Source organism: Leucoraja erinacea, chromosome 1 (genome assembly GCF_028641065.1).
Source record: "Leucoraja erinacea ecotype New England chromosome 1, Leri_hhj_1, whole genome shotgun sequence".
Taxonomy (NCBI): domain Eukaryota; kingdom Metazoa; phylum Chordata; class Chondrichthyes; order Rajiformes; family Rajidae; genus Leucoraja; species Leucoraja erinaceus.
In genome coordinates, this window is record NC_073377.1 from 134,929,295 (window position 1) to 134,949,813 (window position 20,519).

The 20,519-nt window shown below is 44.6% G+C and overlaps 1 protein-coding gene across 1 annotated transcript in view; it reads right to left on the reverse strand.

The window, feature by feature from the left end:
* LOC129702119 (polycomb group RING finger protein 3) overlaps positions 1–20,519 on the reverse strand; it is a 138,028-nt gene that overhangs the window by 16,728 nt on the left and 100,781 nt on the right. The window contains exons 7-9 of the mRNA XM_055643700.1: positions 18,250–18,338; positions 9,955–10,092; positions 2,747–2,827 (exon numbers count right to left, since the gene is read on the reverse strand). Of these exons, the coding sequence (XP_055499675.1) occupies positions 2,747–2,827; positions 9,955–10,092; positions 18,250–18,338 (308 nt within the window). The remainder of the gene's footprint in view (positions 1–2,746; positions 2,828–9,954; positions 10,093–18,249; positions 18,339–20,519) is intronic.

The following is a 20,519-nucleotide window of genomic DNA, read 5'->3' on the forward strand; positions in this document are numbered from 1 at the left end:
TGAAGGCTTTATGTCTCAATGCAAGTAATATTCGTAATAAGGTGGATGAGTTGAATGTGCAGATAGTTATTAATGAATATGATATAGTTGGGATCACGGAGACATGGCTCCAGGGTGACCAAGGCTGGGAGCTGAACATCCAGGGATATTCAATATTCAGCAGGCATAGACAGAAAGGAAAAGGAGGTGGGGTAGCGTTGCTGGTTAGAGAGGAGATTAACGCAATAGAAAGGAAGGACATTAGCTTGGAGGATGTGGAATCGATATGGGTAGAGCTGCGAAACACTAAGGGGCAGAAAACGCTAGTGGGAGTTGTGTACAGCCCACCTAACAGTAGTAGTGGTTGGGGATGGCATCAAACAGGAAATTAGAAATGAGTGCAACAAATGTAAAACAGTTATAATGGGTGACTTCAATCTACATATAGATTTGGTGAATCAAATTGGCAGGGGTACTGAGGAAGAGGATTTCTTGGAATGTATGCGGGATAGTTTTCTAAGCCAACGAGTAGAGGAACCAACGAGAGAGCAGACTATTCTAGACTGGGTATTGTGTAATGAGGAAGGGTTAGTTAACAGTCTTGTTGTGCGTGGCCCCTTGGGCAAGAGTGACCATAATATGGTTGCGTTCCTCATTAGGATGGAGAGTAACATAATTAATTCAGAAACAAGGGTTCTGAACTTAAAGAAAGGTAACTTTGAGGGTATGAGACGCGAATTGGCCAAGGTAGACTGGCAATTGATACTTAAAGGGTTGACGGTGGATAGGCAATGGAAGGCATTTAAAGATTGCATGAATTAACTACAAAAATTGTTCATCCCAGTTTGGCAAAAGAATAAATCAGGGAAGGTAGTGCATCCGTAGATAACAAGGGAAATCAGGGATAGTATCAAAACAAAAGATGAAGCATACAAATTATCCAGAAAAAGCAGCCTACCAGAGGACTGGGAAAAATTTAGAGTCCAGACAAAGGGCTTAATTAGGAAAGGGAAAATAGATTATGAAAGAAAACTGGCAGGGAACATAAAAACTGACTGCAAATGTTTTTATAAATATGTGAAGAGAAAAAGATTAGTTAAAACAAATGTAGGTCCCTTGCAGTCAGAAACCGGTGAATTGATCATGGGGAACAAGTACATGGCAGACCAATTGAATAACTACTTTGGTTCTGTCTTCACTAAGGAAGACATAAATAATCTGCCGGAAATAGCAGGGTACCGGGGGTCAAATGAGATGGAGGAACTGAGTGAAATCCAGGTTAGCCGGGAAGTGGTGTTAGGTAAATTGAATGGATTAAAGGCCGATAAATCCCCAGGGCCAGATAGGCTGCATCCCAGAGCACTTAAAGAAGTAGCCCCAGAAATAGTGGATGCATTAGTGATCATTTTTCAAAACTCTTTAGATTCTGGAGTAGTTCCTGAGGATTGGAGGGTAGCCAATGTAACCCCACTTTTTAAAAAGGGAGGGAGAGTGAAAACGGGGTATTATAGACCAGTTAGTCTAACATCGGTAGTGGGGAAAATGCTAGAGTCAGTTATTAAAGATGGAATAGCAGCACATTTGGAAAGTGGTGAAATCATTGGACAAATTCAGCATGGATTTATGAAAGGTAAATCATGTCTGACGAATCTTATAGAATTTTTCGAGGATGTAATTAGTAAGGTGGATAAGGGAGAACCAGTGGATGTGTTATATCTGGACTTTCAGAAGGCTTTCAACAAGGTCTCACATAAGAGATTAGTATGCAAACTTAAAGCATACGGTATTGGGGGTTCAGTATTGATGTGGATGGAGAACTGGCTGGCAGACAGGAAGCAAAGAGTAGGAGTAAACGGGTCCTTTTCAGAATGGCAGGCAGTGACTAGTGGGGTACCGCAATATTCGGTGCTGGAACCCCAGCTATTTACAATATATATTAATGATTTGGACGAGAGAATTGAATTCAACATTTCCAGGTTTGCGGATGACACGAAGCTGGGGGCAGTGTTAGCTGTGAGGAGGATGCTAGGAGGCTGCAAGGTGACTTGCATAAGTTGGGTGAGTGGGCAAATGCGTGGCAGATGCAGTATAATGTGGATAAATGTTAGGTAGCAAAAACAGGAAAGTAGACTATTATCTGAATGGTGGCCGATTAGGAAAAGGGGAGATGCAACAAGACCTGGGTGGCATGGTACACCAGTCATTGAAAGTAGACATGCAGGTGCAGCAGGCAGTGAAGAAAGCGAATGGTATGTTAGCATTCATAGCAAAAGGATTTGAGTATAGGAGCAGGGAGGTTCTACTGCAGTTGTACAGGGTCCTGGTGAGACCACACATGTAGTATTGCGTACAGTTTTGGTCTCCTAATCTGAGGAAAGACATTCTTGCCAGAGGGAGTACAGAGAAGGTTCAGCAGACTGATTCCTGGGATGTCAGGACTTTCATATGAAGAAAGGCTGGATAGACTCGGCTTGTACTCGCTAGAATTTAGATTGAGGGGGGATCTTATAGAAACTTACAAAATTCTTAAGGGGTTGGACAGGCTAGATGCAGGAAGATTGTTCCCGATGTTGGGGAAGTCCAGAACAAGGGGTCATAGTTTAAGGATAAGGGGGAAGTCTTTTAGGACCGAGATGAGAAAAACATTTTTCAGGGGTATCACACCCATGAGTCACAAGGAATCGTGCACCATTGACTGGAAACTTTCTACAATTTACAATACAGAGTTGATTGACTGTTATACAAAGATAACGCAGTAACTGTTTACCTTAAATCTCCATCGAGTGACAACAACAAACTTCAAAGTGTGATCCTTTCCAAGTATTTCTTCATTGCATAGAATATCCAGCTGTGGAGAATCAGGGAAGCAAGGGTCACGCCAGCTCGAGACATCCAAAAAGCAACACATGACATGACGCAAGACACATGACATGAAGCTACATGTTATGTGATGACATGTGACGCAACACGTGACACTAAACACGTGCCACTACACTTGACATTACACATGATAAGACACGACACTTATATATGTGACGTTAAGCTACCCGTGACGTGTGATATCATGTGACCCTGAACATCACGTGACATGATGTGACCATTCAGAATAATTCCAATGTTCGATGTGGGAAAGTACCCTTTACAGTACTTTGAATATTGTTCATGCTTATCACATTGTCACATTGCCTTGATTACTTAGAGACAGGAGAGACTGCAGATGCTGGAATCTGGGGCAAAAAAAACAAGTGCTGTCGGAATGCAGCATTTAAGTAGGCAGCATTGTGGGGGAGAGGACGTTGACGTTTCAGGTCGGGGCCTAGTCCCAGTGCAGGACTCGATCCAAAACATCACCAGGTCCTTTACCCCACAGAGGTCGCTCAGCCTGCTGAGTTGCTCCAGCAATGAGTCACACAACACGGAAACAGCCCCTTCAGCCCATGCTGACCAAGATGCCCCATTTGCCCACGTTTGGCCAATATCTCTCTAAACCTTTCCTATCCATGTACCAATCCAAGTGTCTTTTCAATGCTGATTTTGTACCTGCCTAAATTGCCTTCTCTCGCAACTCATTCCATATACCCATCTGTGTGAAAAAGTTGCCCCACAGGTTCCTATTAAATCTTTCCCCTCTCACCTTAAACCTATGCCCTCTGGTTCGTGATTTACTCTGAGTAAAATACTTTGTACATTCACCCTATTTATTTCCCTTATGATGTTATAACCCAAAATCAAAGAACTGATCGTGGACTTTGGAAGAGGAAGGTTGAGGACCCACAATCCTGTTCACGTCAATGAGACGGTGGTGGAGAGAGTCAAAAACTTCAAATTCCTGGGCGTGCATATTTCTGACCTGGACCCAGCACACTGATGCAATCATAAAGAAAGCACATCAACGCCTCTACTTCCTGAGAAGATTACGGAGAGTCAGTATGTCAAAGAGGATTCTCTTGAACTTCTGCAGGTGCACAGTAGAGAGCATACTGACTGGTTGCATCGTGGACTAGTTCGGCAACTTGAACTTCCAGGAGCAGAAAAGACTGCAAAAATGTTTTAATACTGCCCAGGCCATCACCGGCTCTGACCTCCCCACCATCGAAGGGATCTATCGTAGTCGCTGCCTCAAAAAGGCCGTCAACACCATCAAAGATCCACTCATCTCACCACTGCCATCGGGAAGAAGGTACAGGAGCCCGAGAACTGTAACGTCCAGGTTCAGGAACAGAGGCCCGGGACCGTTGGAGAGAATGGAGGAGGGTCAGTGCGGTGAGTATATAAATCGAGCGCGGGGCTTGCTTTTACAGAGGCCCGGGACAGTTGGAGAGAGTGGAGGAGGGTCAGGGGGCTTGCTTTTACAGAGGCCCGGGACCGTTGGAGAGAGTGGAGGAGGGTCAGGGCGGTGAGTATATAAATCGAGCGCGGGGCTTGCTTTTACAGAGGCCTGGGACCGTTGGAGAGAGTGGAGGAGGGTCAGGGCGGTGAGTATATAAATCGAGCGCGGGGCTTGCTTTTACAGAGGCCTGGGACCGTTGGAGAGAGTGGAGGAGGGTCAGGGCTGTGAGTATATAAATCGAGCGCGGGGCTTGCTTTTACAGAGGCCCGGGATCATTGGAGCGAGTGGAGGAGGGTCAGGGCTTACAGAAATCTGTAACGTTCCATACTCCATAGGGAGGTTTCTGGTGGAAGCCGCTGATTGGTGGAAGCAGACTAGAGGAAGCAGCTGATTGGGTGCAACCTCAGGTTAGCATTTCTGCTTTCTGGTTAAAGGTACAGTGAGTTAAAAGGTACAGTGCTTTAGCCCAAGGGTACAGTGAGCCAAGGGTACAGTGGGCTAAAGGTACAGTGCTTTAGTAAAGGTACAGTGAGTTAAGGGTACAGTGCTTCTTGTTTATATAATTAAGGTGAAGTTTAAAGGTCAAGAGGGAGCAGCTGTTGTGAGTCAGATACCTGCTGATTTCTCCCAGCAGTTTCTATTGTATTATACTTGTATCGGATCCAGGGTAAGGCGGGAGAATGACAGCCAGAGCAGTGTACTGTTCGGGATGTCAGATGTGGGAGGTCATGGTGTCGGATGGCCCTCCAGACGTCCACAGCTGCACCAGGTGCAGCGAGATGGGGCTCCTAAGGGACCGTATTAGGATCCTGGAGCAGCAGCTCGATGACCTCTGTCTGGTCAGGCAGAGTGAGGAGGTCATAGAGGGGAGTTATAGGGAGGTGGTCACTCCAAAACCACGGGAGAGAGACATGTGGGTCACGCTAAGGAAGGGCAAGGGGCAGAGGCAGGGACGAGTGAGTACTCCAATGTCGGTACACCTTGCGAATAAGTACTCCTGTTTGAGTACGGATGGGGGTGACAGCCTGCCCGTGGGTAGTGGACGGGCCTCCAGCACAGAGACCGGCCCTGTTACTCCTGAAGGTAGGGACAAAAAGAAGAGGACAATAGTAATTGGGGACTCTATTGTTAGGGGGTCGGATAGGCGATTCTGTGGACGCAGTCGGGAGACCAGGATGGTGGTCTGCCTCCCTGGTGCCAAGGTCTCGGACGTGTCTCAATGCGTCCAAGATATCCTGAAATCAGAGGGAGAGGAGCCCGAGGTTGTGGTACATATAGGTACCAATGACATAGGTAAAAATAGGGAAGAGGTCCTGAAGGGAGGATTTAGGGAGTTGGGAGGAGAGTTAAGGAAAAGGACCAAAAAGGTAACAATCTCAGGATTACTGCCTGTGCCATGCGACAGTGAGAGTAGGAATGGAGCGAGGTGGAGGATAAATGCGTGGCAGAAAGACTGGTGCAGAATCAGGGATTCAAGTTTCTGGATCATTGGGACTTATTTTGCGGAAGGTGGGACCTGTACAGAAAGGATGGGTTGCACTTGAACCCGAGGGGGACCAATATCCTGGCGGGGAAATGTGCAAAGGCTACTGGGGAGACTTTAAACTAGAATGGTTGGGGCGAGGGACTCAAATAGAGTAAGCTAGTAGACAGAATGGGAGGCAGGAAGCAGAAAAGGGAAGCACTCGGGCACAAGTGGAGAAAGAAAAAAAAAGTAAATAAACAGAGAATAAGGGGGGGGTTTCTTAAATGTGCATATTTTAATGCTAGGAGCATTGTAAGACAGGTGGATGAGCTTAGAGTCTGGATAGACACCTGGAAGTATGATGTTGTGGCGATCAGTGAAACATGGTTGCAGGAGGGCTGTGATTGGAAACTAAATATTCCAGGATTTCGTTGCTTCAGGTGTGATAGAATTGGAGGGGCAAGAGGTGGAGGTGTTGCATTACTAGTCAGGGAAGATATTACAGCAGTGCTTTGGCAGGATAGATTGGAGGGCTCATCTAGGGAGGCTATTTGGGTGGAACTGAGAAGTGGGAAAGGGGTAGCAACACTTATAGGGGTGTATTATAGACCGCCAAATGGGGATCGAGAATTGGAAGAGCAAATATGTAAGGAGATAGCAGATATTAGTAGTAAGCACAAAGTAGTGATTGTGGGAGATTTCAACTTTCCACACATAGACTGGGAAACACATTCGGTAAATGGGCTGGATGGTTTGGAGTTTGTAAAATGTGTGCAGGATAGTTTTATGCAGCAATACATAGAGGTACCTACTAGAGGAGGGGCAGTGTTGGACCTCCTGTTAGGAAATGAGACGGGACAGGTGGCGGAGGTATGCGTTGGGGAGCACTTCGGGTCCAGTGATCACAACACCATTAGTTTCAATATAATTATGGAGAGGGTCAGAACTGGACCTAGGGTTGAGATTTTTGATTGGAGAAAGGCTAACTTTGATGAGATGCGAAATGATTTTAAAAGGAGTGAACTGGGACATTTTGTTTCATGGGAAGGATGTAGAAGAGAAATGGAGGACATGTAAAGGGGAAATTTTAAGAGTACAGAATCTTTATGTTCCTGTTCGGTTGAAAGGAAAGTAAAAATTGGAAAGAGCCCTGGTTTTCAAGGGAAATTGGACATCTTGTTCTGAAAAAGAGGGAGATCTACAATAATTATAGGCAGCATGAAGTAAATGAGGTGCTTGAGGAGTATAAGGAATGTAAAAAGAATCTTAAGAAAGAAATTAGAAAAGCTAAAAGAAGATATGAGGTTACGTTGGCAAGTAAGGTGACAGTAAATCCAAAGGGTTTCTACAGCTATATTAATAGCAAAAGGATAACGAGGGATAAAATTGGTCCATTGGAGAGACAGAGTGGACAGCTATCTGCAGAGCCAAAAGAGATGGGGGAGATATTGAACAATTTATTTTCTTCGGTATTCACCAAGGAGAAGGATATTGAATTATGTGAGGTAAGGGAAACTAGTAGAGTAGCTATGGATACTATGAGTTTCAAAGTAAAAGAAGTACTGACACTTTTGAAAAATATAAAAGTGGATAAGTCTCCAGGTCCTGACAGGATATTCCCTAGGACATTGAGAGAAGTTAGTGTAGAAATAGCCGGGGCTATGACAGAAATATTTCAAATGTCATTAGAAACGGGAATAGTCCCCGAGGATTGGCGTACTGCGCATGTTGTTCCATTGTTTAAAAAGGGTTCTAAGAGTTAACCTAGCAATTATAGGCCTGTTAGTTTGACTTCAGTGGTGGGCAAATTAATGGAAAAGATACTTAGAGATAATATATATAAGCATCTGGATTAACAGGGTCTGATTAGGAACAGTCAACATGGATTTGTGCCTGGAAGGTCATGTTTGACTAACCTTCTTGAATTTTTTGAAGCGGTTACTAGGGAAATTGACGAGGGTAAAGCAGTGGATGTTGTCTATATGGACTTTAGTAAGGCCTTTGACAAGGTTCCTCATGGGAGGTTGGTTAAGAAGGTTCAACTGTTGGGTATAAATGCAGGAGTAGCAAGATGGATTCAACAGTGGCTGAATGGGAGATGCCAGAGGGTAATGGTGGATGGTTGTTTGTCGGGTTGGAGGCAGGTGACTAGTGGGGTGCCTCAGGGATCGGTGTTGGGTCCTTTGTTGTTTGTCATGTACATCAATGATCTGGATGAAGGTGTGGTAAATTGGATTAGTAAGTATGCAGATGATACCAAGATAGGGGGTGTTGTGGATAATGAAGAGGATTTCCAAAGTCTACAGAGTGATTTAGGCCATTTGAAAGAATGGGCTGAAAGATGGCAGATGGAGTTTAATGCTGATAAATGTGAGGTGCTACACCTTGGCAGGACAAATCAAAATAGGACGTACATGGTAAATGGTAGGGAATTGAAGAATACAGTTGAACAGAGGGATCTGGGAATAACCGTGCATAGTTCCTTGAAGGTGGAATCTCATATAGATAGGGTGGTAAAGAAAGCTTTTGGTATGCTAGCCTTTATAAATCAGAGCATTGAGTATAGAAGCTGGGATGTAATACTAAAATTGTACAAGGCATTGGTGAGACCAAATCTGGAGTATGGTGTACAATTTTGGTCGCCCAATTATAGGAAGGATGTCAACAAAATAGAGAGAGTATAGAGGAGATTTACTGGAATGTTGCATGGGTTTCAACAACTAAGTTACAGAGAAAGGTTGAATAAGTTAAGTCTTTATTCTCTGGAGCGCAGAAGGTTAAGGGGGGACTTGATAGAGGTCTTTAAAATGATGAGAGGGATAGACAGAGTTGATGTGGATCAGCTTTTCCCTTTGAGAATAGGCAAGATTCAAACAAAAGGACATGACTTCAGAATTAAGGGACAGAAGTTTAGGGGTAACATGAGGGGGGACTTCTTTACTCAGAGAGTGGTAGCGGTGTGGAATGAGCTTCCAGAGGAAGTGGTGGAGGCAGGTTCGTTGGTATCATTTAAAAATAAATTGGATATGCATATGGATGAGAAGGGAATGGAGGGTTATGGTATGAGTGTAGGCAGGTGGGACTAAGGGAAAAAAGTTGTTCGGCACGGACTTGTAGGGCCGAGGTGGCCTGTTTCCGTGCTGTAATTGTTATATGGTTATATGGTTAGCTTCTTCCCTGCAGCCATCAGGCTATTAAACACAACAACGAATAAGCTCTGAACTACAATAGACTGTTATTATTATTATTGCACTGTTATTGTTTGTTCTTTTTTTCGGAGTTTTTGTTATATTATTTATTATGTTTACATATTCTGTTGTGCTGCAGCAAGTAAGAATTGCATTGTTCTATGTGGGACATATGACAATAAAATATTCTTGACTCTTGACCTCTATAAGATACCCTTCATCCTCCTGTGCTCCAGGAATAAAGTCCTAGCCTGCTCAATCTCTCCCCATAGCTCAGGCCCTTGAGTCCTGGCAACATCTCTTCTGCACCCTTTCCAGCCTAATAGTATCCTTCCTATACCAGGGTGACTAAAACTGAATATAATACTGTTTGTGAGAGGGGGGAAGTGGAGAGGAAGAATATAAGATGAAACACATGGTAACAAGAAAGAAGGCATCAAATGGAAAGGAATGGAAAGAGGGAGGGTGAGAACAGAAACATAGATTCTGGTGCCGAGTAAGTTTATGGAAACAGCATTGATTGCAAATATAACTTGGCCAAACACAAGTACTGGACATTTTGAAATTTTAATAAAAGAGGCAAGGATAAATGCTAACTAAAAGGGTGGATGGAATTTAGCTGATTATATCAGTGGCTATGCTATTCAGGAAGATAAACAAAATGCTAGTAAAATAAAAGAAAAGGGTTTCTTGCTATTCAGTAACAGTCTCCCTGCTGGCCTGGGCATTAGTTGGGATTAAGGCTGACTAAAGTTAATAAGCTAAGCTGCTCTGACAGTGGGGCGGTCTCTCTAGCATTGCGGACTCAAACATTACAGTGGAGGGAAGGGCACAAAATGTGTAACCTGTGCTGGAGCATCATTGTGAATACAATGCAACTCACCAGCTCTTGCAATGGAAACAATGGTCCAAAACATTTATTTAAAATAGCAATAACATTTCATTTTATTTCAAATAGAGTTTACAATAAATTATTTATTTTCAAAAATTACCTCATTAAATGATGTTAAGTTGAGTTTTTTGGCAATAAATTTCTTCAGGTGCAGAACAGTGGCCTGAGCGGAACAGCGGATCCACTTCCTCTTCAAGCCTCGTAACTTACTGCTGTTGCACTCCAGACAGATGCTTACCTTGAGGGAGGGCACAGAGGGAACAGTGATCATTTTAACAGCACTGCCCACCGGTGCACTGCTTCCCTTCGATACAAAATAAAACGTACTCTGTACATGGCGTCTTTTTTTGTGGTTTAGTTTAGTTTATATTGTTACATGTTATGGGGTACAGTGAAAAGCTTTAGTTGCTTGCTTTCCAGCCAAAGAAAAGACTACATGAAAAGACTACATAAGGGCGGCACGGTGGCACAGCGGTAGAGTTGCTGCTTTACTGTGCCGGAAACCCGGGTTCGATCCTGACTACGGGTGCGGTCTGTAAGGAGGTCTGTAAACCCGCGTGGGTTTTCTCCGAGATCTTCAGTTTCCGCCCACATTCAAATATAAATGTACCAAATTGTCCCTGGTGTGTGAAGGATAGTGTTAATGTGCAGGGATCGCTGGTCGGCGAGGACTCAGTGGGCCAAAGGGCCTGTTTCCGCGCTGTATCTCTAAAGTAAACTTTTAAAAAATCACTCAAAAAAATCACTGACTAATACTAACTACAAGGTGGAGCACAACATAAATGCGGTGGAGTGTTTATAAGAATTAAAAGTTTGGGATGGGCAAACACGTTGATTTATACATGGGATGGCATTCCTGTACAAGCCTGTGTTATGTGCGAGGTTCAACACTTCACTCTTGGCTGTCTCAACACTTATCTCCTGTTCATCAGGCTAACTAGCAGGGCATTCGAGTGTCTGATAACCCATCTTATAATGTGGATAAATGTGAGGTTATCCACTTTGGTGGTAAAAACAGGAAAGTAGACTATTGCCTGAATGGTGGCCAATTAGGAAAAGGGAAGATGCAACGAGACCTGGGTGTCATGGTACACCAGTCATTGAAAGTAGGAATGCAGGTGCAGCAGGCAGTGAAGAAAGCGAATGGTATGTTAGCATTCATAGTTGGGTATAGGAGCAGGGAGGTTCTACTGCAGTTGCACAGGGTCTTGGTGAGACCACACCTGGAGTACTGCTTACAGTTTTGGTCTCCTAATCTGAGGAAGGACATTCTTGCCAGAGAAGGTTCACCAGACTGATTCCTGGGATGTCAGGACTTTCATATGAAGAAAGACTGGATAGACTTGGCTTGTACTCACTAGAATTTAGAAGATTGAGGGGGGATCTTATAGAAACTTACAAAATTCTTAAGGGGTTGGACAGGCTAGATGCAGGAAGATTGTTCCCGATGTTGGGGAAGTCCTGAACAAGGGACCACAGTTTAAGGATAAAGGGGAAATCTTTTAGGACTGAGATGAGAAAAACATTTTTTACACAGAGAGTGGTGAATCTCTGGAATTCTCTGCCACAGAATGTAGTTGAGGCTAGTTCATTGGCTATATTTAAGAGGGAGTTAGATGTGGCCCTTGTGGCTAAAGGGATCAGGTGGTATGGAGAGAAAGCATGTACAGGATACCTAGTTGGATGATCAGCCATGATCATATTGAATGGCGGTGCAGGCTCGAAGGGCCGAATGGCCTACTCCTGCACCTATTTTTTATGTTTCTATGTTTCTATGATTACAATCAAGCCGCCCACAGTGCACAGATAATGGGTACAACATTTAGTGCCAAGCTATAACATTTAAGTCAGATAAAGTCCGATTAAAGATAATTCAAAGGTCTCCAATGAGGTAGATGAGAAGTCAGGACTGCACTTGAGCTGATGAGAGGACGGTTCAGTTGCCTGATAAAAGCTGGGAAGAAACTTCCCCTGAATCTGGAGCTGTGCGTTTTCACACTTCTGCACCTTGACGGAGCCTTCTCTCGCCTCCCTCGGTTTCTCGCGCCTCTATTCTCATTCCACCTTTCCCCAGACAGAACCGGTCAATCCCCAGATCCCCCACCTTTCACCCACCGGCCACATCACCCATGCATCACCCTCTGTCACTTCGGCCTGCAACAGAGAGTCCACAGGAGGTTTATGAGAATGATCCCAGGGATGAGTGGGTCAGGCAGCATTTCTGGGGAATATGGATAGGCAATGTTTTGGATCAGGACCCTGCTTTAAACTGATTGTAGTGGGGGAGGGAGGAGCTGGAAGAGAGGAGGGCCACTATAAAGCTTGTAAACGACAGATAAATACAGGTGAGGAGGGTTGGTTGGCAGATGAGCACACACATGCTGAGATGAAAAGGAGACAAAAGGGTTTAAAATATGGCGACAAGGGAAGTGCAATGTGAATCCAGAGGAAGGGATATAGGTGAAAGGAAGAAATGTAGTTGTAGACAATATCAGGAACAAGATGCAAAGGAAGCTACCAAAATGAGATACAATCTTTAGGAGATGGTGTTAGACATGTCACTGAAGCTCAGAAGTACTTCAGGTGGACCAAAATAGAACAATGAAGACCATTTCCATAAGTTCATAGGAGCAGAATTAGGTCCATCGATCTACTTCGCCATTCGATCGTGGCTGATCTATCTTTCCCTCTCAACCCCATTCTCCTGCCTTCTCCCCATAACTTTTGACACCTTTAAGTACCTGTCAATCTCTGCTTTAGTTCCTGTCAATACCCAATGACTTGGCCTCCACAACCTCCTGTGGCAATGAATTCTACAGATTCACCACCCTATGACTAAAGAAATTCCTCCTTATCTCCTTTCTAAAGGTACGTTCTTTTATTCTGAGGCTGTGCCCTCTGGTCCTAGATTTTCCCACTTGTGGAAACATCCTCTCCTGATTCACTCTATCCAGACCTTTCAGTAGTCAGTACGTTTCAATGAGGTTTACCCCCTCATCCTTCTAAACTCCAGAGAATACAAGCCCCAGCACCTTCAAACGCTCATCACACGTTAATCATACTTGCAAAGGCAGCAGTGCAGCAGAGAGGACTGCAGATCTGATGATGGGAAGCGGAGTGACGACAAGGTCTTTACAATATCAAGACTGGACAGGATTAATCCAGTTCCCCAGGAGAAATTACTCTCAACCCAAAAATAGTAAGTAGGAATTACAACAGCAAGAGGCTGATGTATTTGTCTGCTCTTGGTACTGAGATTCATCTTTAGGGCAGTACTTTAGAGGCAACATTAGCATGTAGTCGTGCCTCATCTAATCTCCAATTTACGGAATGAGTGCATCTGTTACCGAGCATTAACTTACAAAGGGAACGTACTGAAAGCCACTCAATGGATAAAAATGATGGCAACACAATTAAAAATTACAAAAGCAGAACACAACGTTGATATTTGAAACCGAGGGCTGGGAAATCATTTTCTAAATGATTCTAGTGGAGATTCTCTCCTGCTGCAATGCAGCTTTGATTATATTGAGTGATTGTGATGCTTAAATAGGTATCATCCCAAGACTGCATAATCAGCAATTAGATGCACATCTTTCAGTCAATAATAGGATGTATGTCAAAATAAATACCTCAGCTAATTGAAGAATCATAGCAAAGCAAATGTATTAGTCATCTTGACAAACACAAGGCATTCGCAGTTCAGCAGGAATTTCTCCAAGATTATTGTGGTCATCAGCCAGCACTCTCAGGTTGATAAGATCACTAACACACAAATATTAAGGTTTGGTTCTCTGTGATATATGTGCTGTATATAAGTGACATGGACAAAACAGCAGGTGGGTTAGTTAGTACGTTTGCAGGTGACACAAACATTTGTGAGGTTGCAGAGGGTGAGGAAGACTGTGAAAGGATACAGTGGGATATAGATCATGTACCAATAAGGGCAAACAATGTCAGATGGAGTTTAATGTGGGTAAATATGAGGCATTTCATTTGCAAGTGTGAGTACAAGTGCAAGGGGGTATATATGCAGTTGGTGGCAAGACCTTTAACAGCACGGTAGTCTAAGATGAGGCACATACTATAACAACATTTAAAAGACACTTGGACAGATTCATGGACAAGAAAGATTTGAGAGGTATGAGTCAAACACAGGCGAATAGGACCAGTTTAGACATGGCCGAGTTGGGCTGAAGGGCCTGTTACTGTGCGGTACAACTATGTGACTCCATAATCTTTCAGGACATCAGCGTGACCATGTAGTCTCCAGATTCCAGGAAGACCAAACTTGCAGTGGAAGCAGCTCACAGAGGTTCATGAGATTGATTCCTCAGATGTTTGAGGTGATTTGATACATTTGACTATCAAAGGTCCACACCTGTGTGGTATAGTGTACTGACTGGTTGCACATGGTTCAGTAGCTCGCATAGCCAGGAACAGAGAGTCAACAGAGAGTGCTAGATATTGTGTGTTCATCTCAGTGGCTGACCTCCCCACCGTTGAAGGGATCCATAACTAAACGTTATTCCCTTTAGCCTGTATCTGTACACAGTGGACGGCTTGATTGTCATCATGTGTAGTCTTTCCGTTGACTAGATAGCATGCAACAAAAGCTTTTCACTGTACCTCGGAACAGGTGACATTAAACTAAACTATAGGAAGTAGCACCACAAAAAGGCAGCTAATATCATCACAGACCCACAAGGAACACCCACAACACACAGACGAGCTGTGGCCAGGCCCATGCCCGACAGCTGGCCTGGCTCGCCCACCGTGGAACTGGGACGTCGCCATGCCCGGCCCCTGCTCACCCGTGGACCAGAGAGGAGGGAGTCAGAGTTGGAGCAGAGGGCCGGTGAGCAGACCAGCTGCGGGAGGGAGTGCAGTGCCTCGACGGGGGAGTGGGCCGCTGGAGACCCTGCAACAGCCTGGGGCTCGGCTGGACCAGGAGCCACTACAAGGAGCCAACCGCATGGACAGGACTCGACCTGCCGCTGCATGGAGCAGTGGAGCAACAGTGGAGGACACCAACAGCTATGCTTGACCAGGCCGACCCTGCAATGCTGCTAGGACAACGGGCCTTCACAGTCAGGTAAAGAAACTCCGCTCTGACAACTGGGACTTGAAAATGGCGCCCAACCTGGTAACTATGTATACTGACTCAGTGTACTATTTCTAAACACATGTACTGAGTTTAAGATGTGCTTATGTATAGTGATACTTGTACTGAACTGTACGCAAAAATGAATTTCACTGTAGCTCGGTACACGGGACAATAAAATACCATTGAACTATTGATCCCTGGCCACCCTCTCATCTTGCTACTACCATTGGGAGGAAGGTAACAGATGCCTTGAAACCGTGACCAGCAGGTTCAGGAACAGCTTCTACCCAACAACCATCAGACCCTTGGCCCGTCTTACATTACCCAAACTACAGCCCTGCCTCAGCACTGAAATACAGTGGACTTAGTTTAAGATTTACACAACGTACTTCGGTTGCATTATTATGGTCTGCTTATCCAGTGTAACTGATACTTTGTTGTATTTTTAAGAAAGAACTGCAGATGCTGGAAAAATCGAAGGCAGACAAAAATGCTGGAGAAACTCAGCGGGTGAGGCAGCATCTATGGATAGAAGGAATAGGTGATGTTTCGGGTCGAGTCCCTTCTTCAGACTGATGTCGGGGGGGAGGGAAAAAGAAAGGAAGAGGCGGAGACAGTAGGCTGTGGAGGGGGAGCGGAAGGAGGGGGAAAGCAAGGACTACCTGAAATTGGAGAAATCAATGTTCATACCGCTGGGGTGTAAACTACCCAAGCGAACTATGAGGTGCTGTTCCTCCAATTTGCGCTGGGCCTCACTCTGGCAATGGCGGAGGCCCAGGACGGAAAGGTCGGATTCGGAATGGGAGGGGGAGTTGAAGTGCTCAGCAACAGGGAGATCAGGTTGGTTATTACGAACTGAGCAGAGGTGTTGGGCGAAGCGATCGCCAAGCCTGCACTTGGTGTCACCGATGTAGAGAAGTTGACACCTGGAACAGCGGATGCAATAGATGAAATTAGAGGAGGTGCAGCTGAACCTCTGCCGCACCTGGAAAGACTGCGAAAATGTTGTATGCGACGGCTGGTGGTGTGGAAAGTGAGGACAAGGGGGACCTTGTTACGAGTAGGGGTATGGGGAGTGAGAGCAGAACTGCGGTATATAGAGGAGACCCTGGCGAGAGCCTCATCTATAATAGAAGAGGGGAACCCCTGTTCCCTAAAGTATGATGACATCTCTGAGGCCCTGGTCTGGAACACCTCATCCTGGGTGCAGATGTGGCGTAGATGGAGGATTTGGGAGTAGAGTCCTTACAGGAAGCAGGGTGGGAAGAAGTGTAGTCCAGATAGTCATGGGAGTAAGTGGGTTTGTAGTAGATGTCGGTCAGTAGTCTGTTACCTGCGATGGAGATGGTGAGATCTAGAAATGGTAAGGAGATGTCGGAAATGGTCCAGGGGTTTTTATATGTTGTATTGTTGAGTTAATGTTCCTGTAAAGCTGCAGCAAGAACTTCATTGCATATGACATTAAACACTCATGACCATGACTCTTGTTTGTGAGACAGTTGTCTCAGGAGGAAAGGATGAAGATGTTGGGCGTGTATTAGATAGATGGCCTAATAGGAACATAGTGAGGGGTGGTGAGGGGAGCTGCTGCGAGCACCGTGCAGGGTGGGGAATCGATAACCAATGGGTATAATAGGAAGGGTCTTGACCCGAAACGTCATCCATAACTTCTCTCCAGAGAAGCTGCCTGTCCCACTCACTTACTCCAGCTTTTTGTGTCTTTGGTATAATTCTATTGTTAGCAGAGAGGAAAAGTTGTCTCGCCGAGAGAAACATAGAAACATAGGTGCAGGAGGAGGCCATTTGGCCCTTCGAGCCAGCACCACCATTCAAAATGATAATTCAAAATCAGTACCCCATTCCTGCTTTTCACCCATATCCCTTGGTTCCTTTAGCCCAAAGAGCTATATCTAACTCTCTCTTGAAAACATCCAGTGAATTAGCCTCCACTGCCTTCTGTGGCAGCAAATTCCACATATTTACAACTCTCTGGGTGAGAACATTTTTCCTCATCTCAGTCCTAATTGGCTTACCCCTTGTTCCTGAACCGTGACCCCTGGTTTAGGACTCCCCCCATCAGGAACATTTTTCCTGAATCTAGCCTATCCAATCCTTTAAGAATTTTATATGTTTCTATAAGATATCCTCTCATCCTTCTAAATTACAGTGAATACAAGCCCAGTCGACCCATTCTTTCAGCATATGTCAATCCTGCCATCCCGGGAATTAATGTGGTGAACCTACGCTGCAATAATGTCCTTCCACAAATTAGGAGACCAAAACCGCACACAATAATCCAGGTGCGGTCTCACCAGGGCCCTCCTAGCTCCTAAATTAAAATCCTCGCGCAATGAAGGCCAACATGCCATTAGCTTTCTTCACTGCCTGCTGTACCTGCATGCTTACTTTCAGTGACTGATGGACAAGGACACCCAGGTCTCGTTACACCTCCCCTTCTCTTAATCTGACACCATTCAGATAATAATCTGCCCTCCTGTTCTTGCCACCAAAGTGGATAACCTCACATTTATCAACATTATATTGCATCTGCCATGTATCTGCCCACTCACCCAGCCTGGCCAAATCACCCTGCAGCCTCATAACATCCACATCGCAACTCACACTGCCACCCAGCTTTGTGTCATCCGCAAATTTGGATATGTTACATTTAATTCCCTCGTCTAAATCATTAATATATATTGTAAATAACAGGGGTCCCAGCACTGAGCCTTGCGGCACTCCACCAGTCACTGCCTGCCATTCAGAAAAGCACCCGTTAATTCCTACTCTTTGCTTACTGTCTGCCAACCAGTTCTCAATCCATGTCGATATCTATCCCCAATACCACATGCTCTAATTTTGCACACTAATCTCTTGTGTGGAACCTTGTCAAAGGCTTTTTGACAGTCCAGATACACCACATCCACTGGCTTTTCCTTATCCATTCTACTTGTTACATCCTCAAAAAATTCCAGAAGATTAGTCAAGCATGATTTCCCCTTCATAAATCCATGCTGACTTTGACCGATAGAGCAGTGGGGGTGAGGCCGAGATCAGAGCAGCGATGATTACATCGAGGGGCGCAGCCAGCATGCGAATCTATGTGGCTGTATTCTAGTCTTCTTTCTCACGTTGCTACATGCATGGTTTATTATGAGGGACTGTAGGAGGGATGAAAGTTCATGCCATTGCTCTTCTAAACTGCATGGTCAACGACCACAAATTCGACAATATACATCAAAGCCCTGCATATTTTCAAGATGGCTGATAAAAACTGATTAAAACTACCTGTTCATCGTTTCTGTGGTAGTCGTGTTCTTCCTCTGGTTTGTCCTCCATCTTCTGTTTATTTGAATCATCTTCCGGCTTTGTTTCACCTTACAAAAGTAAAGTGTACAAGGTCAACCGTGCCGATTCAACACATCACAAAGCACGAGTGCAGAGAGATTCCCGACACTCTCTGCTACCCTCTGGCAATGTCACAATTACCAAAATTAAACAGTCAACTTGAGCTTCATCAACTGGATCACACATACACTCAGCCCCCACAAACAAGCTCAGATTGGGTAGTTAAATGTCAATGCCGTTAATGTTCAGACACGGCAAGTTGCCTACTTCGGTCTCTTCCATCCTCTTCCCTGGTTGATAGAGTTAGGACAGTGACTTTAACTATACATTATCGTAACTGGGAAGCTGCTTCAGCAATTGAGATGCATACATTTATGTCAAACAATGGACTAATGTTCAAGCGGCAAAATTAAGATGCTCACGGCAATTGCGACTAATTATTGGCACAATGGAAACTCAGTTTTGATCTAATTCCCATGATGGAGGGATCCCATAAAGGGATTTGGAGTATTGGTGCAGGATTCCCAAAGGGTTCATTTGCTGGATGAGTGGGCAGTAAGCAAGCAAATACAATGTTAGCATTTTTCTGAAGGACTAGAAAGTAAAACAGGGATATAATCCACTGGTCAGACCACATTTGTAATATTGAGAGCAGTTTTGGGTCTCGTATCTGAGGAGGGATGTGCTGGTGTTGGAGAATGTCCAAAGGAGGTTTACAAGAATGATCCCAGTACTGAGTGGGTTAACATATGATATGATGAGTGTTTGATGGCACTGGGTATGCCGGAGTTTAGAAAGATGAGGGGAGAATCTCATTGAAAATAGTGAAAGGCCTGGATAGGGTGGATATGGAGAGGACCTAGACTCTCCCTCTAGTGGGAGAGTCTAGGGCCAGAGGGCACAGCCTCAGAATAAAAGGACGACTCTATACCTGTCATAGAGGGCATGCGGTGAAGATTCGCTAAACTGGATTGTGGGTTTACATTGTGAGTAGGCTGGGATTATTCTCTGGAATTCAGAGGAGTGAGAGATTTTACCACAAAGCAAATCTGCTACAAAAGCTGGCAGGCTGGTCACAGGGAGAATGAGTCCGTGAGAACCATTGGTGATAATCTCAGAACATGGGCTGGCTTGCTCTAGATGAGGAAACATTTCTTAAACATATACATAGAATATAACAGGAGCGGGCTCTTCGACCCACAATATTTGTGCCGACCATCATGCCATGCAGTTGGTGGGAAACTTCTGGAAAGCTCTGCTGCAGAGGTTCAGGTATAGAGTTCATTCAAGAAAGAGCTTGATAGATTTTTGTTCATTCAGGAGTAGAGTACAGTATCGTGGCATTGAATAAGATGTCAGGATCTTAACCATATAACAATTACAGCACGGAAACAGGCCATCTCGGCCCTACAAGTCCATGCCGAACAATTATTTTCCCTTAGTCCCACCTGCCAGCACTCATACCATAACCCTCCATTCCCTTCTCATCCATATGCCTATCCAATTTATTTTTAAATGATACCAACGAACCTGCCTCCACCACTTCCACTGGAAGCTCATTCCACACCGCTACCACTCTCTGAGTAAAGAAGTTCCCCCTCATGTTACCCCTAAACTTCTGTCCCTTAATTCTGAAGTCATGTCCTCTTGTTTGAATCTTCCCTATTCTCAAAGGGAAAAGCTTGTCCACATCAACTCTGTCTATCCCTCTCATCATTTTAAAGACCTCTATCAAGTCCTCCCTTAACCTTCTGCAAGACCTAACTTATTCAACCTTTCTCTGTAACTTAGTTGTTGAAACCCAGGCAACATTCTAGTAAATCTCCTCTGTACTCTCTCTATTTTGTTGACATCCTTCCTATAATTGGGCGACCAAAATTGTACATCATACTCCAGATTTGGTCTCACCAATGCCTTGTACAATGCTCTGATTTATAAAGGCTAGCATACCAAAACCTTTCTTTACCACCCTGTCTATATGAGATTCCACCTTCAAGGAACTATGCACGGGTATTCCCAGATCCCTCTGTTCAACTGCATTCTTCAATTCCCTACCATTTACCATGTATGTCCTATTTTGATTTGTCCTGCCAAGGTGTAGCACCTCACATTTATCAGCATTAAACTCCATCTGCCATCTTTCAGCCCATTCTTCCAAATGGCCTAAATCACTCTGTAGACTTTGGAAATCCTCTTCATTATCCACAACA